General features: G+C 52.7%; 1 protein-coding gene across 1 annotated transcript in view; it reads left to right on the plus strand.

Annotated features, from left to right (window-relative positions):
* SLIT1 (slit guidance ligand 1) overlaps positions 1 to 23286 on the plus strand; it is a gene marked incomplete at both ends in the record, with an annotated part of 170847 nt that overhangs the window by 113368 nt on the left and 34193 nt on the right. The window contains 16 exons of the mRNA XM_081243020.1: positions 585 to 656; positions 2061 to 2132; positions 2747 to 2818; positions 3337 to 3500; positions 5832 to 5979; positions 6590 to 6661; positions 7178 to 7249; positions 9536 to 9607; positions 10333 to 10476; positions 17232 to 17395; positions 18069 to 18092; positions 18223 to 18367; positions 18986 to 19060; positions 19216 to 19359; positions 21917 to 22060; positions 22566 to 22732. Coding sequence (XP_081099146.1) covers positions 585 to 656; positions 2061 to 2132; positions 2747 to 2818; positions 3337 to 3500; positions 5832 to 5979; positions 6590 to 6661; positions 7178 to 7249; positions 9536 to 9607; positions 10333 to 10476; positions 17232 to 17395; positions 18069 to 18092; positions 18223 to 18367; positions 18986 to 19060; positions 19216 to 19359; positions 21917 to 22060; positions 22566 to 22732 — 1751 coding nt within the window. The remainder of the gene's footprint in view (positions 1 to 584; positions 657 to 2060; positions 2133 to 2746; positions 2819 to 3336; positions 3501 to 5831; positions 5980 to 6589; positions 6662 to 7177; positions 7250 to 9535; positions 9608 to 10332; positions 10477 to 17231; positions 17396 to 18068; positions 18093 to 18222; positions 18368 to 18985; positions 19061 to 19215; positions 19360 to 21916; positions 22061 to 22565; positions 22733 to 23286) is intronic.

Raw genomic sequence — 23286 nt, forward strand, 5'->3', positions numbered from 1 at the left:
GGCTCAGTGGCAGCCCTGCCCCCTGCAGTCCCCGAGACCATGGGGTCTGGAGTCAGACCCGGCCTGGAGTTCACAACCTGGTGGGCCACCTACTGGCTGGGTTATCTGGGGTCCAGCTGTGCCTTCTTCTGAAGCCTCCATTCCTGATCAGTAAAACAGATCAGGAACGGTAGGTAGACTCGCCACAGGTCTCAGGGCAGCCGTGGGCCCCGTCGAGAAGCTCCTTCTTTGCTTGCTCCTCTGCAGCCCTGGACGATGCCTTGGGGGCTGAGCTGACCCTGGTGGGTCTGGTGGGCAGACTTGGGGGCTGGCAGAGCTGATCCCTGCTGCCCCAGGCTGCACCCCCCAGCTGCAACCCCTCTGCCCAGAGAAGGGGAGGTGGCTGGGGACCGAGTTCCAGCTCATTTATTCACTCATTCATTCATTTGACAAATGATCTTTGCATGCCAAGCACTGTCCCAGGTGCTGGGATACAGCTGTGTCTGGTCTGGGCACTGTCTGGCCTTCTTGACCTCCCTGACTCATCAGGGCACTCTGGAGAAATCTTTTCTGACGGTGTTCTCCCTCTGGCTTTGTCCTCGCAGGGACCTGAGTGAGAACACCATCCAAGCCATCCCCAGAAAGGCTTTTCGTGGAGCCACAGACCTCAAAAATTTGTGAGTATGGGCCTGGGAGGGAGAGGGGCTTGGGGACTGTCGGGCCACCCCTGTCAGCATCCTTATGGGTCTCCCCAAGCCCTGTGGTCCAGGCAGCCAAGGAGCTGGTCTGGGCTCTGAGATGGCTCGTGCCAGCATGGTCTTCTGGAACAGTCTGGGGCTGGAGGAAACAGGCATCCTTTGGGGGCCAGGTTGAAGGGAGTGTCATGAACTGTGGGGTGCTTGGGTGATGTTCTTGTTCCATTGCAATGGACAGTCTCTGTGCCCTTACCCTCCAGTGTGTGGGGAGAGCTGGGTCTGAATGTTTTTTTACAGGTCCATATTGTATAAGCCGCTGCAAGCCAGCTAACTTCACTGAGCCTCTATATATTGTTTTGCAAAATGGGGACATCATATTTATCTCACAAGCTTGCTCTGAGGTTTAAATGAGATATGGAAATAAATACACTTTGTTGAATGTTATTTTTTAAAATTTATTTATTTTATTTTATTTTTGGCTGCATTGGGTCTTCTGCATTGCACGCGGGCTTTTCTCTAGTTGCGATGAGCAGGGGCTACTCTTCGTTGCAGTGCCCAGGCCTCTCGCTGCAGTGGCTTCTCTTGTTGCAGAACACAGGCTCTAGGCACACAGGCTTCAGTAGTTGTGGCATGTGGGCTCAGTAGTTGTGGTGCACGGGCTTAGTTGCTCCACAGCATGTGGGATCTTCCCAGACCAGGGCTTGAACCCATGTCCCCTGCATTGGCAGGCGGACTCTTAACCACTGTGCCACCAGGGAAGCCGAATGTTATTTAAATATAATGGTTTATTTCTATTACTCAAATTTATTCTGGTCCAGGCTTACACTCCACCCCACCCCAGGTCTGACTGCCATAGTGATGGCAAATGCCTGGCACGTTTGTCACTCCCTGACCCTCGTGCCTGTAGTAGACATTGGTAATTGATCACCGCATTCTTTCCCAAGGAGCCCAATCACAGCTTCAGTTTATTCTGGGAGCAGCAGTCAGGTAGCCACTGTGAGTTGGTCTCACTTGGCACTCAGGCTGAAATCTGTTTGCCGGCTGTGGCTGCCATGGCTCCTGTGACAGACTCTGATTTTACAGCCACCAGCAAGCACCCTCTAGGTGGTCTTCAAAGTGGGGGCAGTGCCTGCTCCCCAGGAAATATGCAAGATTGGGGAGAGGAGTATAATATAACTTATTTATACTTACTGTTTTAACTAAACATAAGAAAGAATTTAAGCTTTTATTAACATTTACTATTTGGATCAACACATATGTACTGGACAAATGATTGGGGTCAGGTCTTTTTTTTTTTTAAACTAATGCGGTGGTTGATCAAAATGTCTGGACCTCCCCGCTGTAGGCAACGTGCCATCCTCTCTATAACCTTCCTTTGCTTCACAGACAGCTGGACAAGAACCAGATCAGCTGCATTGAGGAAGGAGCTTTCCGGGCTCTGCGGGGGCTGGAAGTGCTGTAAGTGAAACATAGGAAGGGAAACAGAGGCAGGAGAGCTGGCTATCACGGGCGCTGAGGCCCAGGCAGCTGGCGTTCGGGCTGGGAAGCCCCACAGGAGGCGGGAGGCCTGGGAGGTGGGTGCCAGGCCCAGGGCAGAGGCCTGCTCTCTGCTCTCCTAGTCTTGTCGCTAAGGACGGAAGGGCGTGTACTCCTGGGTTCATGCCTGTGGCAGCGTGACCCAGGCTTCAGCTGCTCGTGATGAAGCCCAGGGCGAGTGGCTGTGTCTCTCTGGAGACACACAAGGCTGCAGTGCCTCGCCTTTCTCCCTCCGTCTGTCCAGACCCCACGCTTTCTTCCAGGCCAGCCCGAGCCTGCACCCATCCTCACCTCTGTGGCCCCCCCCTCCCCCGTCCTACCAGCCTGGGGGTCTGTGGTGCAGCTGCCTCTTCATCACTGTCCCAGCTCAGGGCTCTCCCTGAGGGTGGTTCTCCGGCGTAGCCCCCGGGTCCAGCCCAGGGCTGGTCACCTCGAGGGTGGACTGTGAGCCACAGTGTGAGGGAGAAGCTGTGCCCCTCCTTCCCACGCAGCTTACTGCTGGGCGATGCTCAGTGACTCTGGCTTCCCTCTTTCAGGACTCTGAACAACAACAGCATCACCACCATCCCTGTGTCCAGCTTCAACCACATGCCCAAGCTGCGCACCTTGTGAGTCAGCCCGGGGCGGCCGAGAGCACAGTGCCGAGCAGGGGAGGTGCTGGGGGCGGAGGGGAAGGAGCTCGGCCTCCTCTGCACCCCGGAGGCCACCTCAGGGCGGGGGCTGAGTGGAGTTGGGGGAGGGGGAGGTGAGCTACAACGGAAGGATGTCGAATGTCGTTTATAGTTGATGTTTTCCTTGGACAACAAATGATTTGTTTTTGTGTTTGAAGATGAGTTAAGTGATTTGGGCAGTGGGTCTACGTGAGCTCAGTGAGATGCATCTTCACTGGGCACACTCCAGCCAAAGGGGTGCCCCCTCTCACCCGCCGAGCCCGCTGGGAGGGAAGGGGCAGCTGCTGGGAGGTTTCCCGCTGCTGCAGATAACCCCCAAGTCGGGGCTGAGCCGCGCAGCTGACTGGGTGTAGGCCGGCCCCCTGCCCCGTGGGCGAAGGGGCTCCCAGGGTGCGGCCAGGGGCTGGGGGCCCAGGTGGGTCGTGAGCCACCCTGTCTCCTCCCTCCCCCCGCAGCCGCCTGCACTCCAACCACCTGTTCTGCGACTGCCGCCTGGCCTGGCTCTCCCAGTGGCTGAGGCAGCGGCCAACCATCGGGCTCTTCACCCAGTGCTCGGGCCCTGCCAGCCTGCGCGGCCTCAACGTGGCCGAGGTCCAGAAGAGTGAGTTCAGCTGCTCAGGTGGGTGCAGGCCCTGCTGGGGCTCTCGGCGGCCCTTCGCCTGCCCCCTGCCCCACCTCCTGTTCCCTCCCACTAACCTCCAGTCAGCACGCGTTAACGTCTGGCCCTCCCGTGACCTCCTGTCCTCATCCATGGATGGGGTGAGGACATCTCCCCATCTCCTACCCTCGCCCGTGTTCCCTCCTGTCCCTACTCGTTGTGTCCTGTCCTCACTGTTCTCCTTCCCCATCCGTTGTCTCTCCTGTCACCTCTGTCTCCACATCACCTCTTGCCTCCCCTGCATTTCTCCTCCTGTCCCCTACCCATCACTTCTCTCCTGTCCCATCCCTTCTACCCAATGTCTCCCTTTTGCTTCTTTGCTTCTACCCAGTGCTCCCGCCCTCGCCTCCCACCCCTCGCTCCACCCACTCCTTGCCCCCTCCTATGACCCCCTCTCCCATCCCCCATTGCCTCACCCCTGCTATCTTGAAAAGTCATTAAATTGGGCCTTCTAGCCTTGGTTAGAAGTGAAATGGACTCCAGAGTCCGTACCTCCATCTTCCACCTGGGGTCCTGGGAGAGCCTCCTGCCTGGCCACCCCGCTTCCTTTCTGGCCCCTCCAATCTCCATACTGCAGCTAGAAAGACCTAAAGAGAGCCACAGGTTTGGGCTGGTCACTGTTGCTTTGTCCTTACCTGGCCTTTCAGTGCTCCTAGGAGAGTCCAAACTGCCCTCCAGCTCTGCGAGACTGGATGAGGTCATCTCGGCCTCCTCTGCCTGGTGGCTTCCTCACTGTTGTGTCTCAGTCGTGCCTGCCTCTGCCCTTCCCGGGAGCAGGTGCCTCCCACCCTGGCCTCCTGGCAGGCTGTTTCCCTGCTGGTTACATCCTCCCCACCTTGCGGCTCCCTCCTCCTCCTCAACCTGCAGGGCCCAGGGGGCCTTTCCTGGCCCCAGAGGGAGTCCCACACAGACTGATTGCAAAGTCCGTGAAAACATGGGTATGTGTGTTGTGTTCTCTGGCCATTTCTCAGTACTTTGCTCACACTTGACACAGAGAGAGATGCTTAAGGAATGTTTGCTGAGTGAATGACCGGCTCACAGATCCGTGACAGAGGATTAGGGGCTGCCCAGTCCTCCCAAGCCTGTGGGTCTGAGCCCGCCAGCCACACAGAGCTCGGCCTCCTCTCCTCAGGGTGAGGCTCGGGGGTGGGGGGGCTGTCCCCTCCTCCTCAGCACCGGCAGCCCCCGAGACTGCGTTCGAACACCGCCGTGCTCAGGGCTGCGGTGTGTGTGAGACGTGATTCTGCGGCTCCACTGCTAGGTATGTGCACATGTTCTGCCAAACACACGTCCAGGAACATCCAAGCAGTGTTTTTCATAATATCCCAGACTTGGAGATTGCCCAAATGTCCACCAACAGGAGACTGGATTAGCCAATGATGGCACATCCATACAATAGACTATGAGTCAGCAATAGAAAAGAACAAACTACACAACAACATGGGCAAATCTCGGAGATTTTACGTTGAGTGCAAGAAGCCAGATGCAAGAGAGCCTGCTGTCTGGTTTCCTTTATGTGAAGTCCACAAACATGCAGAGCAAATCTTTGGTGATAGATCTCAGAATAGCGGCTACCTCAGGGAAGGAGCATGAGGGAACCTTCTTGGGTGATAGAAATATTCCATGTCGGGGGCGGGGCGGTTCTGTGGCTGTACCCACATGTGGAAATGCAGCCAGCTATACACTTACGATGGTGCACTTGGTATAACCGATGATACCTCGGTTTTAAAAAGTGTGGGTCCTTAACATCAGACACTGGGCTTCACCCTGATCTCACCACCTATGTGGTGAGATTCCATGTGCTATTAATTAATGTTGAGGATTTGTGAATTTTATGCCCTAATTAACTAATGTTGAGGACTCAGTTTTCTCACCTGTAAAGTGGCCACAATGATATCATGCTCTTTGCAGTAGGATTCAACGAGATACTTCATGTACAGCACAGATTATGGCATGTGGCACAGAGTAAGCGCTCAGTAAACATGGTCCTTTTCATACTCAGGCCAGAAGTGTTGAGTGACTTGGACTAGAACCTGGAGCCTCAGAACTGAGGGTAGGATTTCCTAGCGTGCAAATCACATGCTCATGTAGCACAGTTATGTTCAGATTCAAGTTCAGCAAACAAATACCTGCTATGTACCAGGCATCCGCAGAGTTACATCATGGTCCTTGGTGAGCTCCTCTGGTTCATCCTCATCTAGAGAAGCACCTTGTCCCCATCCAGCAGTCCGTATCTGGGAAGGGAGGTCCTGGCCCAAGGCCCCCTGAGGTCACAGCCCACTGTTTCCACAGGCCAGGGGGAGGCGGGGCACGTGCCCTCCTGCACCCTTTCCTCCGGCTCCTGCCCAGCCATGTGCACCTGTAGCAATGGCATTGTGGATTGTCGTGGCAAAGGCCTCACCGCCATCCCCGCCAACCTGCCCGAGACCATGACGGAGATGTGAGTACAGGCAGGGCAGGCACTGGGATGCATCCCTCTGGCCAGGCCAGGCTGTGGTGGGCCAGTGAAGAGCCAGTGCAGGCACTACCCCAAGGCTTGTCTTGAGGCCCCTCAGTGCAAACGGAGAAGATGTGCTTTGCCTCAGCTGGGCCGAGTTGTCTGCCCAAGGCTGGCAACTCTGGAGGGTTGGAGAGGGGTATCCCTCTGTGGTCCATCTGTCCAGCCCAGCTGGGTGAGTCTGCTAGAATTGGTTTCTTAGGGACTTCCCTGGTGGTCCAGTGGTTAAGACTCCTCACTTGCACTTCAGGGGGCACGGGTTTGATCCCTGGTCAGGGAACTAAGATCCTGTAAGCCCCGTGGTGCGGCCAAAAAAAAAAAAAAAAAAAAGAATTGGTTTCTTAGTATTAGCATCATTGGTGAGCCCCTTTCAGCCATGTCAGCCTGGGATAATGGAGCTCCAAAACCTGTCCCTTTTCTCTGCCTGTGCCACCAGCCCCCCTACTCCAGATGGAGGGTGGGAGCAGGGGCTGGCGGGCAAAGGGCCTGGTTTGGGGGACGGCAGGGGTGGGGTGACCTGCCCTTGTCCTTCCTCTGTGTTCTCTCTCTGCAGCCGCCTGGAGCTCAATGGGATCAAGTCCATCCCCCCCGGAGCCTTCTCTCCCTACAGAAAGCTTCGGAGGATGTGAGTGCCTCCTGCTGTTTCCTGGGGGTCAGCATGGGGCTGAGCCTGGAGCAGGCAGGCCACAGTCCCGGGGCAGGTCCTGACTCTGCCTGCCGTGGCTGAGCCCCCAGCAAAGCCATCATCTGGCCTTCCTACCAGGCTCATCTGTGACATGGGGATGGTGGTGGTGCGACCTCCTCGAAGGGCTGTCTTGCGGCCTAAATAGGATGCTGAGTCCGAGTCTGGCACGTGACCAGAGCTGACCATTTCAGCTTGGGCACCCATAGGAGCAGTTGAGGCTGTGAGGGGTGTGTGTAGGGGAAAGCTGGGGTACCCACCCGTGCATGACCCTTGGATTGCACAGGGAAATAGTGGCCAGTCGTGGGTTTTTCGGGTGGATAGGGGAACTGGCCCTTCTCTTTCCTAATTTCAAAGAAACCCCTGCCCTCCTGTGGTATCTGGAAGGTAGTGGGGACAGGCAGGACTTGATGGCCACTGAGAGATTCAGCCGCCGTCTCTCCTCTGTTCACCTTGCAGAGACTTGAGCAACAACCAGATCTCGGAGATTGCGCCCGATGCCTTCCAGGGCCTCCGGTCCCTGAACTCGCTGTGAGTAGCAGTGCCAAGGCTCTGTAGTGGTCCAGGGCATCCCCCAAGGAGGCCGGCAGGGCCCAGGGCTCAGAGCCCCTCTGGTGGGCGCTAGAGAAGGAGCACAGACAGCCTCAGTGGGTCTCCCTCTGGCTGCAGTGACCAGGGTGGCTGTACCCAGCTTTCCCTTCCTCTTTGTGGACCCTCTGCAGCTGGGAGGGGGAGGAGGGAGTCAAGGGCTGAGTGCATGGAAAAGCTAGGCAGAGCTGTTGCCCCTGGCAACTGTGATGCTCTCCCTTCTGCGGTGGGGATTTTCCCAGCCTTCTTTGGGGCAGTCATCTGACTCAGCCCAGCCTTCATGTTGGCCCCGCCCTCCCCACAGAGGCCCAGCACTCCGTTCTCCTAAGCCTTGCCTGGGTCCTATAATGGCGGCAACCACCAGCTCCAGTTGTGAAATCTGCCGCAGCTTACATCTTTTGTCCAAAATGTGCTCTGATCTCAAGTTGTGATGAGTGATTGTGAAGAGTGTTTCCTGCCTCCCCTGCCTCCCCCACCCTGTCCAGTATTTCCCTTCCCTCAACAGTTTCTTGGGGATCCATCAATCTACAAAACGTTGTGCGGCATTGAAAATTAATCTCGGAAATGTTACTTCATCTCTTTTTCCAAGAACCCTTGCTCGTGCTCCCAGGGTCACTAAGCCCCTCACTCTCTGAGGTCCCATGGTACTTTGTCTCCATAGAGAGTGAACTCAGGGTGTCCTACAGTCAGGCTAGCTCCCTGTTGATGGGGGCCATTCATTTGTCTTAGGAATGAGGATTTTCACCTGTCCTTGGCAGCACTGGACATGGGCTTGGCGTTGATTCGGGGCCTAGGAAGTGGAACAGAATGGAGCTCCCCCTGGGGCAGTGCAGGAGGCTGTTAGTTCAGTGTCTTCTGTGTGCACCCTCTTCTCTTGGAATAGAGTTCAAGGTAGTGCGTGGGGCCGTTGGGAATGGCACCCCTAAAACTGTGCAGTGTGCAACCTACACAGCTGTACACGACAGCCTGGTGATGGGTCACTGTCCTTGGCTGAGAGGTCAGATCCTGAAGGTGGCTGCCAAAATGCAGGGTCTTCCTCTGAAAAGTGAGTGAATCTCCTCCTAAACTGGAACATGACAGTAGCCCATCTAAGCGGGTTCCTGTTGCTCATGGGTATCTGGTCGCAGCCGCCCTCTCACCATATAGGAACTTACATGCTGAGGTCATGCAAAAAGTGGACATTGACAATGTCTACCTGGTCAGGCCCTGACCTGGTCCCCCTGGCTCAGTTCCTGCCCCCTGCATTTCTCCACACAGCAGATGGAGGGCTCTTTCTAGTGGGAGTCTGGTGATGTCTCAGAGGCTTCCTGGTGCTGGCTGGGTAAAATCCAAGCTACTCTCCCATTGGTTTCCTCCACTCAAGCCACACTGGAGCTCTCCACATGGGCCAACCCGGATCCGACTTAGCTCCTGCTACGCCGCCCACCAAGAACGATCTCAGAGATGGCACACTCTGTTTTTACTCAGAGTGTTTCCAGGGGTGGCTGGGGGGGCCGCTTGTGAGACTGGAGCGTAATACACCCCCTCCCCAGGCCCCCGTGGTGCTTTCACCATCTGTCTGAACCCATTTCTGCCTGCCTGTCTTTTTTGAACCTTTGCATTTTTTCTGATTATATATGGAATTCATGCTCCATGTAGAAAACTTTGAAAATTCGAAAGCATAAAACAACCCACTAGCAATCCTGCCACCAGATCTCAGCACAGCTAACACTTGGGTCTGTTTCCTTCTGGTGTTTTGTCTGTGCTGGAAAGACTCGCTTGACGTGCTGGAGCTCATACCGCACGTGCCGTCTGGCATTCCAGTTTTTGCTTGTAATTCCCTGAAAATATGTTAATCTTTCCTGCTCTTGGGATTTTCTTCTCTTTGAACAATCTCCTTTTGGATCCCCAACCAGGTTAATTTCCCATGAGGTTCCCCAGAAGGGGCCCTTGCAGGCTTCTGTGGGATCCGTGTGTGAGGGCAGAGAGTGAGGGAGGGGTGCTCCCGCAGTGATGGGGATCATGCTGCCTCTAGCCCATAGGGTACCTTTGTGCAGTCTAGGGACCGGCGACCCCTTCCTGTCGCACTTTACTGCCATCTGCTGGCCACTGTTATAACAAGCCTACACTGCTGGGACCTGGCGTGTGAAAGGCATAGGGGTGGCACCATTGTTTGGGCAGGACTTGCAGAGCTGTGCCCCGGCCTGCCGGGCTGTCCTCTAACTCTCCTTTCTGCTGCCTTCTCTCCAGGGTCCTCTATGGGAACAAGATCACAGACCTCCCCCGGGGAGTGTTTGGAGGCCTGTTCACCCTACAGCTCCTGTAAGGACCCAAATGCGAGTGACCTTGGATGGGACCCATGGAGGGGGGGCAGTATTCCTCCGGCCTCTCTTTGGGCCTCTTTGGGGTGTGGGAGGCAAAGACCTTGGGGGATGGCAGGCCTGGCAAGGCTGTGAGAGTCTAGGGGGCTCTGCAGAGGCCAGAGAGGGAGGGAGAGGTGGATGCAGAGCTGATTGCAGGACGCCTGAGCTGAGAGGCGGCTGAGATGCGAACTGCGTTCCTGCTGAGCTCGGTGTGGTTGGGGACAGAGCTGTCTCCTGCAGGAGGACACCCAGGCCCAGGTCAACCTCCTTGAGCCCTGAGCGTTCAGGCAAGGATTCTCTCCCAGGACCCAAGAAGCACAGAAGCCAAATGCTCCCTCTCAGCTCCTGGGAAACCCAGCAGAAGGGGAGGAGAAGGATACCCCCAAATGCCTTTGGGAGGTGACTTGGCCACTGTGCTCTCTGCTGTCCCAGAATCCCATTGGGCACCTCTAGCAGTTCCTTGAAAGAGAGAAGCATGGGGAACTAAATGGTCCCTGTGCACAGAGAAGGCAGCCGGAGCGCCTCTGCGTGGACTGGACACCCAGAGGGCCCGATCCCTTGCACCTGCTTCCGTGGACTCCTCCCTGACATAACGCACGCTTGGTGCCTAGGAAGGTGCCCAGGACATGATGAGTCCAATTCTGTGCCTCTCCCCTCACCACCTGGCCCTGGCTCTGCCCACAGGCTCCTGAATGCCAACAAGATCAACTGCATCCGGCCCAACACCTTCCAGGACCTGCAGAACCTCTCACTGCTCTCCCTGTATGACAACAAGATCCAGAGTCTCGCCAAGGGCACCTTCACCGCCCTGCGGGCCATCCAGACCTTGTGAGTGCCCTCTTGTCCTCCCCCTCCGCCCACCCCAGCAGGTAGACCTAGGGGAGGTAACAGCCTCCAGGTACAGGCAGCGGTCTTGGCCTGTGCCTTTGGCTCACCGGGTATGGCCTCTGGTAGAGGACAGATTCTGGGTTAGACAATCCTGGGTTCAGATTCCAGCTATGCTCCTTATTGGCTGTGTGGCCCTGGGCAAGTTAATTAGCTTCTCTGGGGCTCAGTTTACTCATTCATAAAATGTGGATATCATCTTCTTCATAGGAATGTGGAATTGGGATGCATATTACAATTGATGGCATGTTTAATTGGCAGCGTTTTGTTCTTTCTTGATAATACATAAAATAATAGTGCATCTTGCAGTTGATAATGTCTTAAATGAAATACAGTGACAGCAATGCTGATTATAAATTAAAAATTAAAAGAGCAACAATTCTAGGAAGGTTTATTCCTAGGCATTTTATTCTTTCTGTTGCAACGGTAAATGGGATTGTTTCCTTAATTTCTCTTTCAGACTTTTTGTCGTTAGTGTATAGGAATGCAAGAGATTTCTGTGCATTAAAAATTTTTTTTAAATAAAGAGCATTTTAAAATCTCCTCCCTCATAAATAAATAAATAAACAGATAGGTAGATAAACAAATAAATAAATGCATATGCAGTACAATTGGCGGATACTGGTTGATGTGTTACTTAAGTTGTTTTTAATCTGTAAGTGTGGTCTCCATTTCCTTTTTCCTTGCACGTTATTTGTTGAAGACACTGCTTTACTGGATCCACAGAGCTCCCCACAGTCTGGATTTGCTTATTGCATCCCCTGTGGTGTAGTTTCACATGTTCCTCTGTTCTCTCTAGGTCCTGCAGATAGAAAATTTCATCTAGGAGCTTGGGTCAGGTTCAGGTATTTTTTCTTTTTCTGGCAAGATGACTTCATACTATTGTGTACTTTCAACAGGAGGCTCACGATATCTGTTTTTGTTTTTGTTTTTTTTTTGTAATAAACGCAGTCATTGATTTCAATGCCTAGACCCACTTGTTCATTAGGGATCCTGAAATGGTGATATGTGAATTCTAACGTTCCTTCTTCATTTGATAATGCTGTTGCAGTTACGCTTTAAAGGAGTCCTTATTTTTTAGCTGGAATGCTTCTGTATAGGGAAACTTCTCTTCTACTATTTGGTTAAACTCAGGCACTACATTCCACATCTTTAGTTCTAAGCCTGCAGTTTGACTCAGCGTGCTGACCCGTGGGTCCTGTGGTGCATGCCTGATGGGCATTTATTATTAATATTACCGTGGCCATTGTTGTCATTGCCATCCTTGCCACTGTTTACCCGCTGTGCAGTGCCCTCCGTCAGCTAAGATCCGCACAAGTGCTGGGATGAGTGTGAAACAGATCGAGTAGAAGGCACAGCTCCTGCTCCCTTGGGACCCTGCATGTCAGCAGGGATGTCAGCCATGAAGACAAACTCATTAGAGCCCACATACCCGCCGGCAGCCCACTCCTGCTAATTAATTTACTTATAGCCAGGGAGAGGGGGAGGGAGCACCACGGGGAAATCTTGCCAAGTATGTGAAATGAGAGGTCACAGGGAGACATTGGAAAGGTGGATTATTTTACGAAGCTGGCAGAACTTCTGAGAGAAATGCACTAAGGAGATTTCAGGGCCGGGGACACACACGCAGGAAAGCCTTGGGGGTGGGGAATGGGGCTGAGCGTCTCATGTGAGGAGCTGTCTCGCTTTCAAGGTGGAAGGGGAGCTAGTATATCAGATGGATTGTGCTCACCAGGGGCGGCCTCTGTCTGTGTCCATTTACCTGGCTGGATTTCAGGAGTGCTTCTGCCCTCCTAGGTACCATCCCTGAGATCTTGGCCACTTCCACCAAGGCAATAGTAGGGCACAAAGCTGGAGCAGAGTGTTAGAACAGGAAGGTTTCCCATAGGAGACATGGTAATAGTAGTAATACTGATAATAGCGATAGTCACTGCTGTTTATTACCGAAGGCCAGGACACTGTGCTTTGCGTGTGTTATCTTACTTAATACTTACAATGACCTATGAATGAAGGTTCTATCATCCTTGCCTTACTTATAAGGAAACTGAGGCAGAGGCAGACTCACCCTAGGTCACGTAACATCTAGTAGAGCAGGGATTTGGTCTCAGGCGTCTCTCCACTGGCACTGAGAAGTTAGTTAACTTGCCCCTAAACTGTGCTTTTACCCTAAGAATAGACCTCATTGTTAAGGCTGTAAAGCAAAACTGAACTTCGGAAAACAACTATTATATATTGACAACTGAAGTACAATTTAGAACAAGAATTAAAAAAAATGCAAATCCGAGATACAATCAGATAGTGTTATGACAGCCTCAGATAGTTAAACCCTTGGCCGAGTCTTATGTCAGAACCGAGAGGATTTCAACTTACAAAATCTTGCTTGATTTGTTTGTAGCTCCAAGATCTGTGGCTGAGTGCCATGTGTCACAGTATTGATTTTGTAGTTTTACTTGCCCCAAGAGATTAAAAAAAATTTTTTTAAGCTTGAATGAGGTATAACTTACATACCATAAAATTCACCTGTTCTGAGTGTACAATTCAGTGATTTTTAGTAAATTTACGGTTGTTCAACTATCACTACAATTCAATTTTAGAACGATTTTCATTACCCCCCCCAAAATCCCTTGTGCCCATTTGCAATCAATTCCTATTTCCAGCCTAACCCCAGGCAAGCACTAATCTAATTTCTGTCTCTATAGATTTGCCTTTTCTAGATATTTCATAAAAATGGACTTATGTGATATATCTTTTGTGACTGACTTCTTTTGCTTAGCGTAATGTTTTTGAGGTTCCTTCATATTGCAAGTATGTATTGGGTTGACCAAAAGGCGCGTTCGTGTTTTTCCGTAAGGTGGCTCCAGTAGTGCTTAGTTGTCTTTAACGTCATTCGAAACAATTTTGTTAGATTGTATTGTGACAGCTGTCATATCAGCGAACGTTGAAGAAAAGTTTATCAAAATTGGTGAATTTTTGTGTAGCCATTTTAATATTGAAGAGGGAAGAAAAAAACATTTTTGGCTTACTGTGCTTCATTATTTCAAGAAAGTAGAAAAGCAACTGAAACGCACAAAAAGATTGGTGCAGTGTATGGAGAAGGTGCTGTGACTGATTGAACGTGTCAAAAGTGGTTTGTGGAGTTTTGTGCTGGAGATTTCTTGCTGACAATGCTCCACGGTTGGGTAGACCGGTTGAAGTTTATAGCGATCAAATTGAAACAATAATTGAGAACAATCAACATTATACCGCGAGGAAGATAGCCAACGTACTCAAAATATCCAAATCAAGCGTTGAAAATCATTTGCACCACTTTGGTTATATGAATTGCTTTGATGTTTGGGTTCCACGTAAGTTAAGAGAAAAAAAACTTCTTGACCATATTTCCACATGTGATTCTCTACTGAAACGTAATGAAAACGTTCCGTTTTTAAAACAAATTGGGACGGGCGATGAAAAGTAGATACTGTACAACAACATGGAACAGAAGATATCATGGGGCAAGCAAAATGAACCACCACCTACCACACCAAAGGCCAGTCTTCATCCAAAGAAGGTGATGTTGTGTATATGGTGGGATTGGAAGGGAATCCTCTATTATGAGCTCCTTCCGGAAAACCAAACGATTAATTCCAGCAAGTACTGCTCGCAATTAGACCAACTGAAAGCAGCACTCGACAAAAAGCGTCCAGAATTAGTCAACAGGAAACGCATCATCTTCCATGAGGATAGCACAAGAACGCATGTTTCTTTGATGACCAGGCAAAAACTGTTACAGCTTGGCTGGGAAGTTCTGATTCATCTGCCTTCAGATTTTCATTTATTATTTCAGTCTTTACAAAATTCTCTTAATGGAAAAAATTTCAATTCCCTGGAAGATTGTAAAAAGCACCTGGAACACTTTTTTGCTCAAAAAGGTAAAACGTTTTGGGAAGATGGAATTATGAAGTTGCCTGAAAAATGGCAGAAGGTAGTGGAACAAAAGGGTGAATACATTGTTTAATAAAGTTCTTGGTGAAAATGAAAAATGTGTCTTTTATTTTTACTTAAAAACCGAAGGCACTTTTTGGCCAACCCAGTAACCGTATTTGTTCCTTTTTATTGCCAAACAGTTTTCCATTGCATGCACATTTTGTTTATCCTTCCTCACTGTTGGACATTTGGATCATTCCCACTTTGGGACCATTATGAATAATGCTGCTGTGAACATTTTCTTACACATCTTTGTGAGGACAAAGGGTTTCATTTCTCTTGGAATTTCTGGGTCACATGGGAAATTAATGTTTAACCTTTTAAGAAACTGCCACTGTTTTCCAAAGTGGCTATACATTTTATATTCCCACCAGCAATGTTATGAAGGTTCCAATTTCTCTACATCCATGCCCACACTTGGTATCGATTTTCTTTTTTTTTTTTTTTTTTTTTTGCGGTACACGGGCCTCTCACTGTTGTGGCCTCTCCCGTTGCGGAGCATAGGCTCCGGACGCTCAGGCTCAGCGGCCATGGCTCACGGGCCCAGCCGCTCCGCGGCATGTGGCATCCTCCCGGACCGGGGCACGAACCCGTGTCCCCTGCATCGGCGGACTCTCAACCACTGCGCCACCAGGGAAGCCCTCGATTTTCTTTATGATTACAGCCATCCTAGTGGGTTTGAAGTGGTAGCTCATTGTGGGTTTAATTTGACTAATGATGTTGAGTATCTGCCCAAAAGATTTTTAGTTGTGACGTCTTAATGCTTAATCCAAGAAAGAGACTGGGAATCTGTCTCCCCTTCTACCTTCCACTATCAGAAATGTCCATGGAGATAATTGTCTGGCCACATGTGCAGCCTATTTCTGGGTGTGCCTTTAACATGATTATCTTTTCCCAAGCAGATTTTTTTCCTTCCTCCTGAGCATTTTCTCTCCCCAGTTCCCTGCTCTTTACACCTTCTAAAAATTCTACTTTATGTCAGATACTTAAGTTTATACAGAAGCCACTTGCCCCGGTGGGTGATTCCAGTTTTGTAGGTTGCTTTTGACAAAAATAGCCTGTTCTTAAAAAGGATGTATTCTACTCTGCACCCCTTGGACATTTTAATACGTGCCTGAACAACATAACTGAGTTGATTTTAAACAGAGTTTTCTGCCAAGATTGTGATAGAGGGAAGCAATTCGTTCAGGCAGAGGCTGTGTACTAAGGCGCAAACAGATGTGGATGGGGCGGGTGGAAGGATCCCAGAGCAATCCCTGAATCCTGGTGTACTTTAGATTAGCTACGAACTCTGCCCTGGAGAGTCAGCACACACATCTTCGCTGTGCAAATTGGCAGTTTAAATCGGGGAAACAAACCATTCAACAGGATGCAGAAGGGGTGGGAGGGGCCTGGCCCACCTGGTGGAGCTGAGAGGAGCCACGACTCAGGCAGGAAAGTGGGGCGGGCACTGCAAAGGGGAGTGGCAAGGACAGCTGGGCAGGGAAAGCTGTCACCAAGCATACTGACCAGTGGCCAGAGGGCAGAGCCCAGGAGGGGATGGATGGAGAGAGAGTGGCCAAGGTCTGAGCTGAGCTGAGTGCAGACTCTGGGCAAGGGCTCGTGCCTCTGCTTGGAGAGAGCTGTGTGGCCCTAGCAGGAGCCTGGGCTGAGGCCAATATGTAGATGACTTGAATTAATGGCATTAGATGGAGGAAGAGTAGCCATGGCATGGCGAGTCCTCTGAGCTGGCCCCATGCAGAAGCATTGGCTCTTGGGAACAGTAGCCAGGACAGGGGCTGGATTCTTTTCCCTGGCTGTCTCGGTGTAGAAAGCAGGGCACGCAGTGCCGCATTGGCTCAGACACAGGTGGGCAAGCTGGCTGCTAGGTGGTTCAGATGTGGCTGGTCTGAGCCTGCAGGGCAGTCAGGGCCAATGGGAAAGACACCCCTGTGGTCACTGACAGTGACCCGGGTTCCCTCAGCTAGTATCACCTGTCAGCTGCCCCCGCCCCACGTTTATCCTGCGGGTAACACAGGGAGCCAGCAAGAAGATATGAGTGGTTCCCCAATAAGCAGCTACTCAGTAATGCTTTCTGAGTCTGCCTGAGTCAAGAGACGGCCTGTAAAATGGTCAAGAGGGGGCAGCCCTTATGGCCTGGGGTAGGAACGGAGATTCCATGGAAAGCTGAGGGGCCGCAGCAGGCACTTTGAGACCTCCTACCCCAGCTGCAGGCCCAGCCTTGCCACCCTGGCCCCAGCCCCTTCTTGACAGAGGCTGTGGGAAGGAGGCTGCTGCCGCCCAAAGCCACAGGGAGGGGACAGTCCAGGACGCATGGCACCGGCGGGGTCCAAAGGCCGCTGGATGCTGAGGTCTTGGACTCTAATGTCCGCTCCATCACCTCGCCCTTGGAAGGACAGGGGTGCCCTGGCCGGGCTCTAGGTTGCTCCTGCCTCCACCCCTGTTTGTCACAGGGCAGAGGCAGGGACAGGTGAGTAGAAGGAGACGGAACAGAGTGAGGCTTGAAGGGACAGCTGGAAGCTCCAGGCTGTGGAGTTCCAGCCCCACTGCCAGGCTCTGGTAAGGCTTCTCCACAGGTGGTGGGCATCCCCAGGTGCTGTCCCCAGGTGGCACATTTCTCCCCAGGGCCAGGTGGGCTCTGGCCACGAGCAAGCAGTGAGGCCCCGTCCAGGTGGCGGTGAGCACAGCTGTGAAGCCTTGTCTCTGATCTCGCATCCGCCCCCTTTGGACAGGCATCTGGCCCAGAACCCTTTCATCTGCGATTGCAACCTCAAGTGGCTGGCGGACTTCCTGCGCACCAACCCCGTCGAGACCAGTGGGGCCCGCTGCGCCAGCCCCCGGCGCCTTGCCAACAAGCGCATCGGGCAGATCAAGAGCAAGAAGTTCCGGTGCTCAGGTAGCTGCCCGCCCGCCCGCCCGCCTTCAGTCTGCTCAGGGACCCTGTGATGTTCCTGGAGGGTCCCAACAAGGGTGCCCTGGACCACGCTGGACCCAGGCTGGAGGGTGCGGGCCCACAGTGTAGACTTGGATCTACAGCTTCCCACCCCTTGTTTTACTGAGGCCTGGGAAGGTGGTAGAGCTTGCTGAAGATACCCCGGAGAGGACAGGCAAGGACCCAGGCCCCTCTCCTCCCAGGACAGTTCTCTTTCAAGCTTTTTAAGACACTCAGGAGGCCTGGGAACCCTCCTCAGAGAGATGGTTGCCTCCTCCAGGCTCTGGAGCCGCAGAAACGGCAACTGGCTGGGGACAGTGTGGGTCGGCTTCTGAGCCCGGCTCCTGGTCCATCCTCACCTGTGCCGTTGTATGTGAACATTCCCGTGGTTTTGGTGCTCCCTGGAAGAGGTTTACTTGGGTGTGGTGCTGTCCCCTGCATCAGCCTGGGCAAGGAATACCTGTGTTCGTAGCAAGACCTTCACACAGGGGCTGGGTGGGTAGGCGCTGGGGCCTTGGTTTGTGACCCGAGCCTGGTTCCTGGGGCGGCTTCCGCTGGGCAGCAGGGCTGGGGCCTGGGCTGTTCCTGCATGGCCTGGACAATCCCAGCATTGTAGTGTTTCTGCTTCTCTCCCCAGCCAAAGAGCAGTACTTCATTCCAGGTAAGAGCGGGGACCGAGGCCGGCCTGGGTGGGACGGTGGCAGTGGGAGGCCAGGGGGGCCCAGGAGACTCTGGGCTTGGCAGGGCTGCTTGGAACTCCTCCGGCCCTGGCCCCCGCCCTCTCACCACAGGCACGGAGGACTACCAGCTGAACAGCGAATGCAACAGCGACGTGGTCTGTCCCCACAAGTGCCGCTGCGAGGCCAGCATGGTGGAGTGCTCCGGCCTGAAGCTCACCAAGATCCCTGCGCGCATCCCCCAGGCCACGGCCGAGCTGTGAGCGCCCCCAGCCGCTCCACATCCTCTCCTGCCCCCAGCTCCCACTGACCCTCCCGGCCCTCCTCCGGGTTTTCCTCTGTCGCAGCTCTATTTGGGGACCACTGGAGACCCCACCCCGGGAGCATGCCAGCTGCTGGCTCCAACAGGAAGTGGTCCCTCTGCTTCTCACTCCCGGTCCCACACGCCCTGCTGAGGCAGTCTCTGGCCCACAGGGCAGGTCACCAGCCTGAACCAGGGCAGCTTCTCTCAGTCATGCTTTTGCTTTCTTTGTGGGGACCTGATTCCATCAGCTAAAGTTGTAGCCTAAGCCATTCTTTTATTTTTCTTCTTTCTCTAAAAATATAAATTTGTGCACATATATATATGCATGTGCACAGATACCTACACAGGCCTGTCATTTACGTATGTAAATTTCATGGCATTTTTCATGTTAAAAATATCCCCATTCACCCCCCAGCTCTTGGTCCAGCCTTTTCTGAAATAGGATCAATTCATCTCACCAGAGAAATTCTTCTGGGAATCCCCTTTGTTTGAGTCCCAGATAGTCTCAGTTTGGAAGATACTTTAATGGCTGTCATTTATGGATGTATAAGTTCCCTTCATTGCTTCTTACAGACGATTAAACAACAATGAGATTTCCATCCTGGAGGCCACCGGGATGTTTAAAAAACTCACCCATCTGAAGAAAATGTGAGTCACCTGTTGGTGGGAAGGTGCAGTCAGGACGCCGGTCAGGATGGGAAGGGGAAATTCTGGGTGTGGGGTAGCTCCTGTCGGGGGCAGGGCTCCCGTGCATGGGAGCTGGGTGCAGGAAAAGGGTCCTGAGCTCCATCATCCTCTCCCAGCAATCTGAGCAACAACAAGGTGTCGGAGATTGAAGACGGGGCCTTTGAAGGTGCAGCCTCAGTGAGCGAGCTGCACCTGACCGCCAACCAGCTGGAGTCCATCCGGAGCGGCATGTTCCGGGGCCTGGATGGCCTGAGGACGCTGTGAGTGTGTGGCCGGGGAGCAGGGTGGGCAGAAGCCAAGCCAGAGTGTGGGCCAGTCTGTGTTAAAGGGAAGGGAAGAGTGAGGGTGGGAGTCTCCTTCCCTGGCCCCAGCTTGCAGGAGTTGAGGGGGCCGCGGCTGAGGACCCTGGCTGCAGTGCACCAAGTCATCAGTTGTTGGTCACTGTGACGAGGGCTGCCTTCTGGTTCCCCAGGGTGGGGGGGGTCGATGGCGGGTGAAGGGATGGGGAGGTGGGCCCTTCCGGAGGTCCCCTCTCATCGCCCCGTGGTCAGGCTGCAAGAGCACAGCACGTGTTTTCAGTTCAGGAGTGGCTGGTGCTACAGTGTCAGGGGCCTCGCAGAGGTGACTCAAGTGGGTGTAGGCGGGGGAGGAGGGATTCCCACCATCCCTGGGATTCTGAGACCCCATGACTCAGAGCCCAGGCAGAGCTCTCCAGACGTCAGGACTGAGTGGGATCCTGGGGTCACCCAGCCCTCTGTGAACGCTGAAGGGAGCCCCTCTCTCTGTCCAGGCAGCGCTAACTCTTCAGATGATCATGTAGACCTTCAGAGCGTCTGATAGACAGTGCCGTCCTATCAGACTCACCACAGGGACAGAAACATCCCACATCCGCACTGACCAAGCTGGTAGCCGCATGCGGCTGTGTAGCACTTGAAATGTGGCCAGTGCTACGGAGGCACTGACTTTTGAATTTCATTTCATTTTAATTAATTTAAGTATAAACAGCCACATGTGGCTAGTGGCTACACTGTGGACATCACCTCTAGAAGCCACCAGCCTGGATTTAAATCCCAGCCCGCAGTAAGGCTATAGATTTATTTTCTGAGCACGTATCATGGCATTTGTGTAAGGTAAATGAATGCATGGAGGCATTCCCTGTGGATTTTTGTTTGTCTGTTTTACACAGGGGATTTATTATGCACTGTGTTTTGCAGCTTGCCTTTTTTTCACTTGTAAAGATAGTGTGGCAGGCTCTTCATAGAGGGCTGCCTCATTCTTTTTTATACATGCCTAGTATTCCTTGAAAGAAGGTGCCATGGGCTATTCGACCAGTCACTTGGGTTCTTTCTGAGGAAGACTTGGAGTGGACAGAGGAGAGAGGAAGGGCTGGTGCTGGGACAGAGCCTGCAGGAGCATGTGAAGGCTGGTGAGGGCACAGGAAAAGGAATGCCTGTAACCCCTCCACTGACCACAGTTAATTGTTGATATAGACAACTATCCTTCCAGTTACACACACACACACGTACACCCACATACATGCATGCAAACACACAGGTATATTTTAATGGAATCCTAGAATACATTTTATTTAGTAATCTGTTTTTTCCTTAAACAGAATGTGAGTGTCTTTACGTATCCTTATGATTTCTTTTACAACATCATTTTGAAAGATTATATATTATATAATTATTAGAGATTTAGGCTGTTTCTAATTTTATTACAAGCAATGCTGTGATTATTATCTTTGTTATGAAACTCTGTGCTCGTCTGGGGTTATTACCTTAAAGATAAATCCCTAAAGGTAGGCCTGTGGGGTAAAAGCACAAAGGGCCCTTTTAGGGATTTTGGCACATCTCACCAGGTGCACTTTGGGCAGGTCCCAAGTCATTTTCCTGCGAGCTGTGCATGAAAGTGCCCATCCTCCCACCCTCCTGCCAACCCTGGGCTTTACTATTATTATTTTTAATTATTTTGTAATTTGGCAGGCAAAGATTCACTATCACTTAAATGTCCTTGATTTGAACATTTTTCAGTGAATGTTCATAAGCTATTTGTTTATTTATTTCTGTGCATCTCATGCTGTGACTCATTTATCCTGTAACGGAAGTTTGTACCTTTTAATCTCCCTCACCTAGTTCACTCATTTTAATTTCTTTTGTGAATTGCCTATTCTGTGTCAGGCTTAGTCTTTGTTTTTGCTTGGGGAAAGGAAATGAGCCAGATGTTTGAGGATGAACAGAGACTTTTGCAGCTATAAATGAGGAAGAAGGTCATTCTAGAAGGAGATCCAGCCGGGGAAAGGTGTGGGGATGCAGGCCTGGGCAGCAGGCCTGAAGGACAGAGGAGTGGAGGGTGTGTCCATCCCTGGGGAGGCGGGCAGGGGCTGCTCTGGGGCTGGGTTGGGCAGGCGCTCACATGTCATGGTAAAGAGTTTAAACATGATTCTGTGGACAGTTTAGAGGCTGCTATGGGCTTTAGGCTGGAGAGCGACATGGCCGGGTTTAAGTTTTAGGAAAGTCTCAGGTGTTGATATGGAGTGTGGCCCGAGGTTGGGGAGGCTCTGGGTATCCATGGGGTGAGGGTGATGGTCATCGGCATGGGGGCCGCATGGGCAGGATGGAGAGGCAGTCAATTCAGAGGCAGGGAAGGCCTGGAGGGGAGCCCAGGTGTGTAGAATCCTGGCGCTGTGGCTTCCCTCTCTGTGGCTCAGTGCCCCGAGAGGAGAACTTGTGAACTGGCCGCTGGCGGCCAAAGCACAGGGCAGGCAGATGGCTGCAGGGCACGGCATGGACTCTCCCCTCCTCTCCCTGCTCCCAGGATGCTGAGGAACAACCGCATCAGCTGCATCCACAATGACAGCTTCACGGGTCTGCGCAGCGTCCGCCTCCTCTCGCTCTATGACAACCAGATCGCCACCATCTCCCCTGGGGCCTTCGACACCCTCCAGGCCCTCTCCACGTTGTAAGTGCGCCTCAGAGGGCAGGCGGGCCTGGGGCTTGGGCACCAGCCATCCGAACTGAACCCCGGAGCCCTGCCCATCCACCACCTTAGGACACGGCCTTCTCCGGTGGTCACTTTAAAAGACTCAGGGTGGGGCTTCCCTGGTGGCGCAGTGGTTGAGAGTCCGCCTGTCGATGCAGGGGACGCGGGTTCGTGCCCCGGTCTGGGAAGATCCCACATGCCGCGGAGCGGCTGGGCCCGTGAGCCATGGCCGCTGAGCCTGCGCGTCCGGAGCCTGTGCTCCGCGGCGGGAGAGGCCACAGCAGTGAGAGGCCCACATACCGCAAAAAAAAAAAAGACTCAGGGTGTTTGGGTCCTTGCACGTTAGAATGTTGCCTCTTGGCGGGTTGGTGGTCCGGGAGGGTTGGGTGGCCGTGTGGCCAGCAGGTGGCGAGCAGGAGCCGGCTTTGCTGGGACAACTGAGTCTGGTGGTTGTCTTCGCGGTCATACCACCCGCCTCTTCCAGAAACCTTCTGGCCAACCCTTTCAACTGCAACTGCCAGCTGGCTTGGCTGGGCGACTGGCTGCGCAAGAGGAAGATCGTGACGGGGAACCCGCGATGCCAGAACCCGGATTTCTTGCGGCAGATTCCCCTGCAGGACGTGGCTGTCCCCGACTTCAGGTGTGAGGAAGGTAACTCATGGCCCCCTGGGTGGCAGGGGGACGGGGAGAGGTCATGCCCCAGAGAGGAGGGGTCCCCTGGGGAGGGGAGGCTCTGTGGAGGGGGAGGGGCCAGGAGCAGGGAGACCTACTCAGTCCTGTGCCTGCCTCTGCCTGGTGGGGTCTTCGTGTGATTATAAGAGCAATAATGTGCTTGTTGTTTAAAAAATGGGGAAATATGGATAAAAGACGGGAATAAACGTTACCTATTAGCCCATCACTCAGAGAAAATCACAGTTAACATTTTAGTGTAATTTCTTTATGTAAGTACGTTTAACCCAAAGACCTACCTCCTGGTTATTCCTAAGCGCTCCGGACAGTGGATTCAGCCTGTCTGTAACGTGCAACAGGACACTGTCAAGGGGGCACCCCTTCCTCCACACGCGGGTCACTGCTTGTGCCAATGTCCTCTTTCCCCTGAATCCTCCGTCTCTCTCCTGTGGCCACTTCCTTCTTCCCTTACCCATGCAGAATCTAGCCCGTCCCGCCATTCTCCAGCCCGGCCCCCAGAGCATCACTCACACAGG

This window comes from Mesoplodon bidens (genome assembly GCF_964165515.1).
Source record: "Mesoplodon bidens genome assembly, chromosome: 1".
Lineage (NCBI taxonomy): Eukaryota > Metazoa > Chordata > Mammalia > Artiodactyla > Ziphiidae > Mesoplodon > Mesoplodon bidens.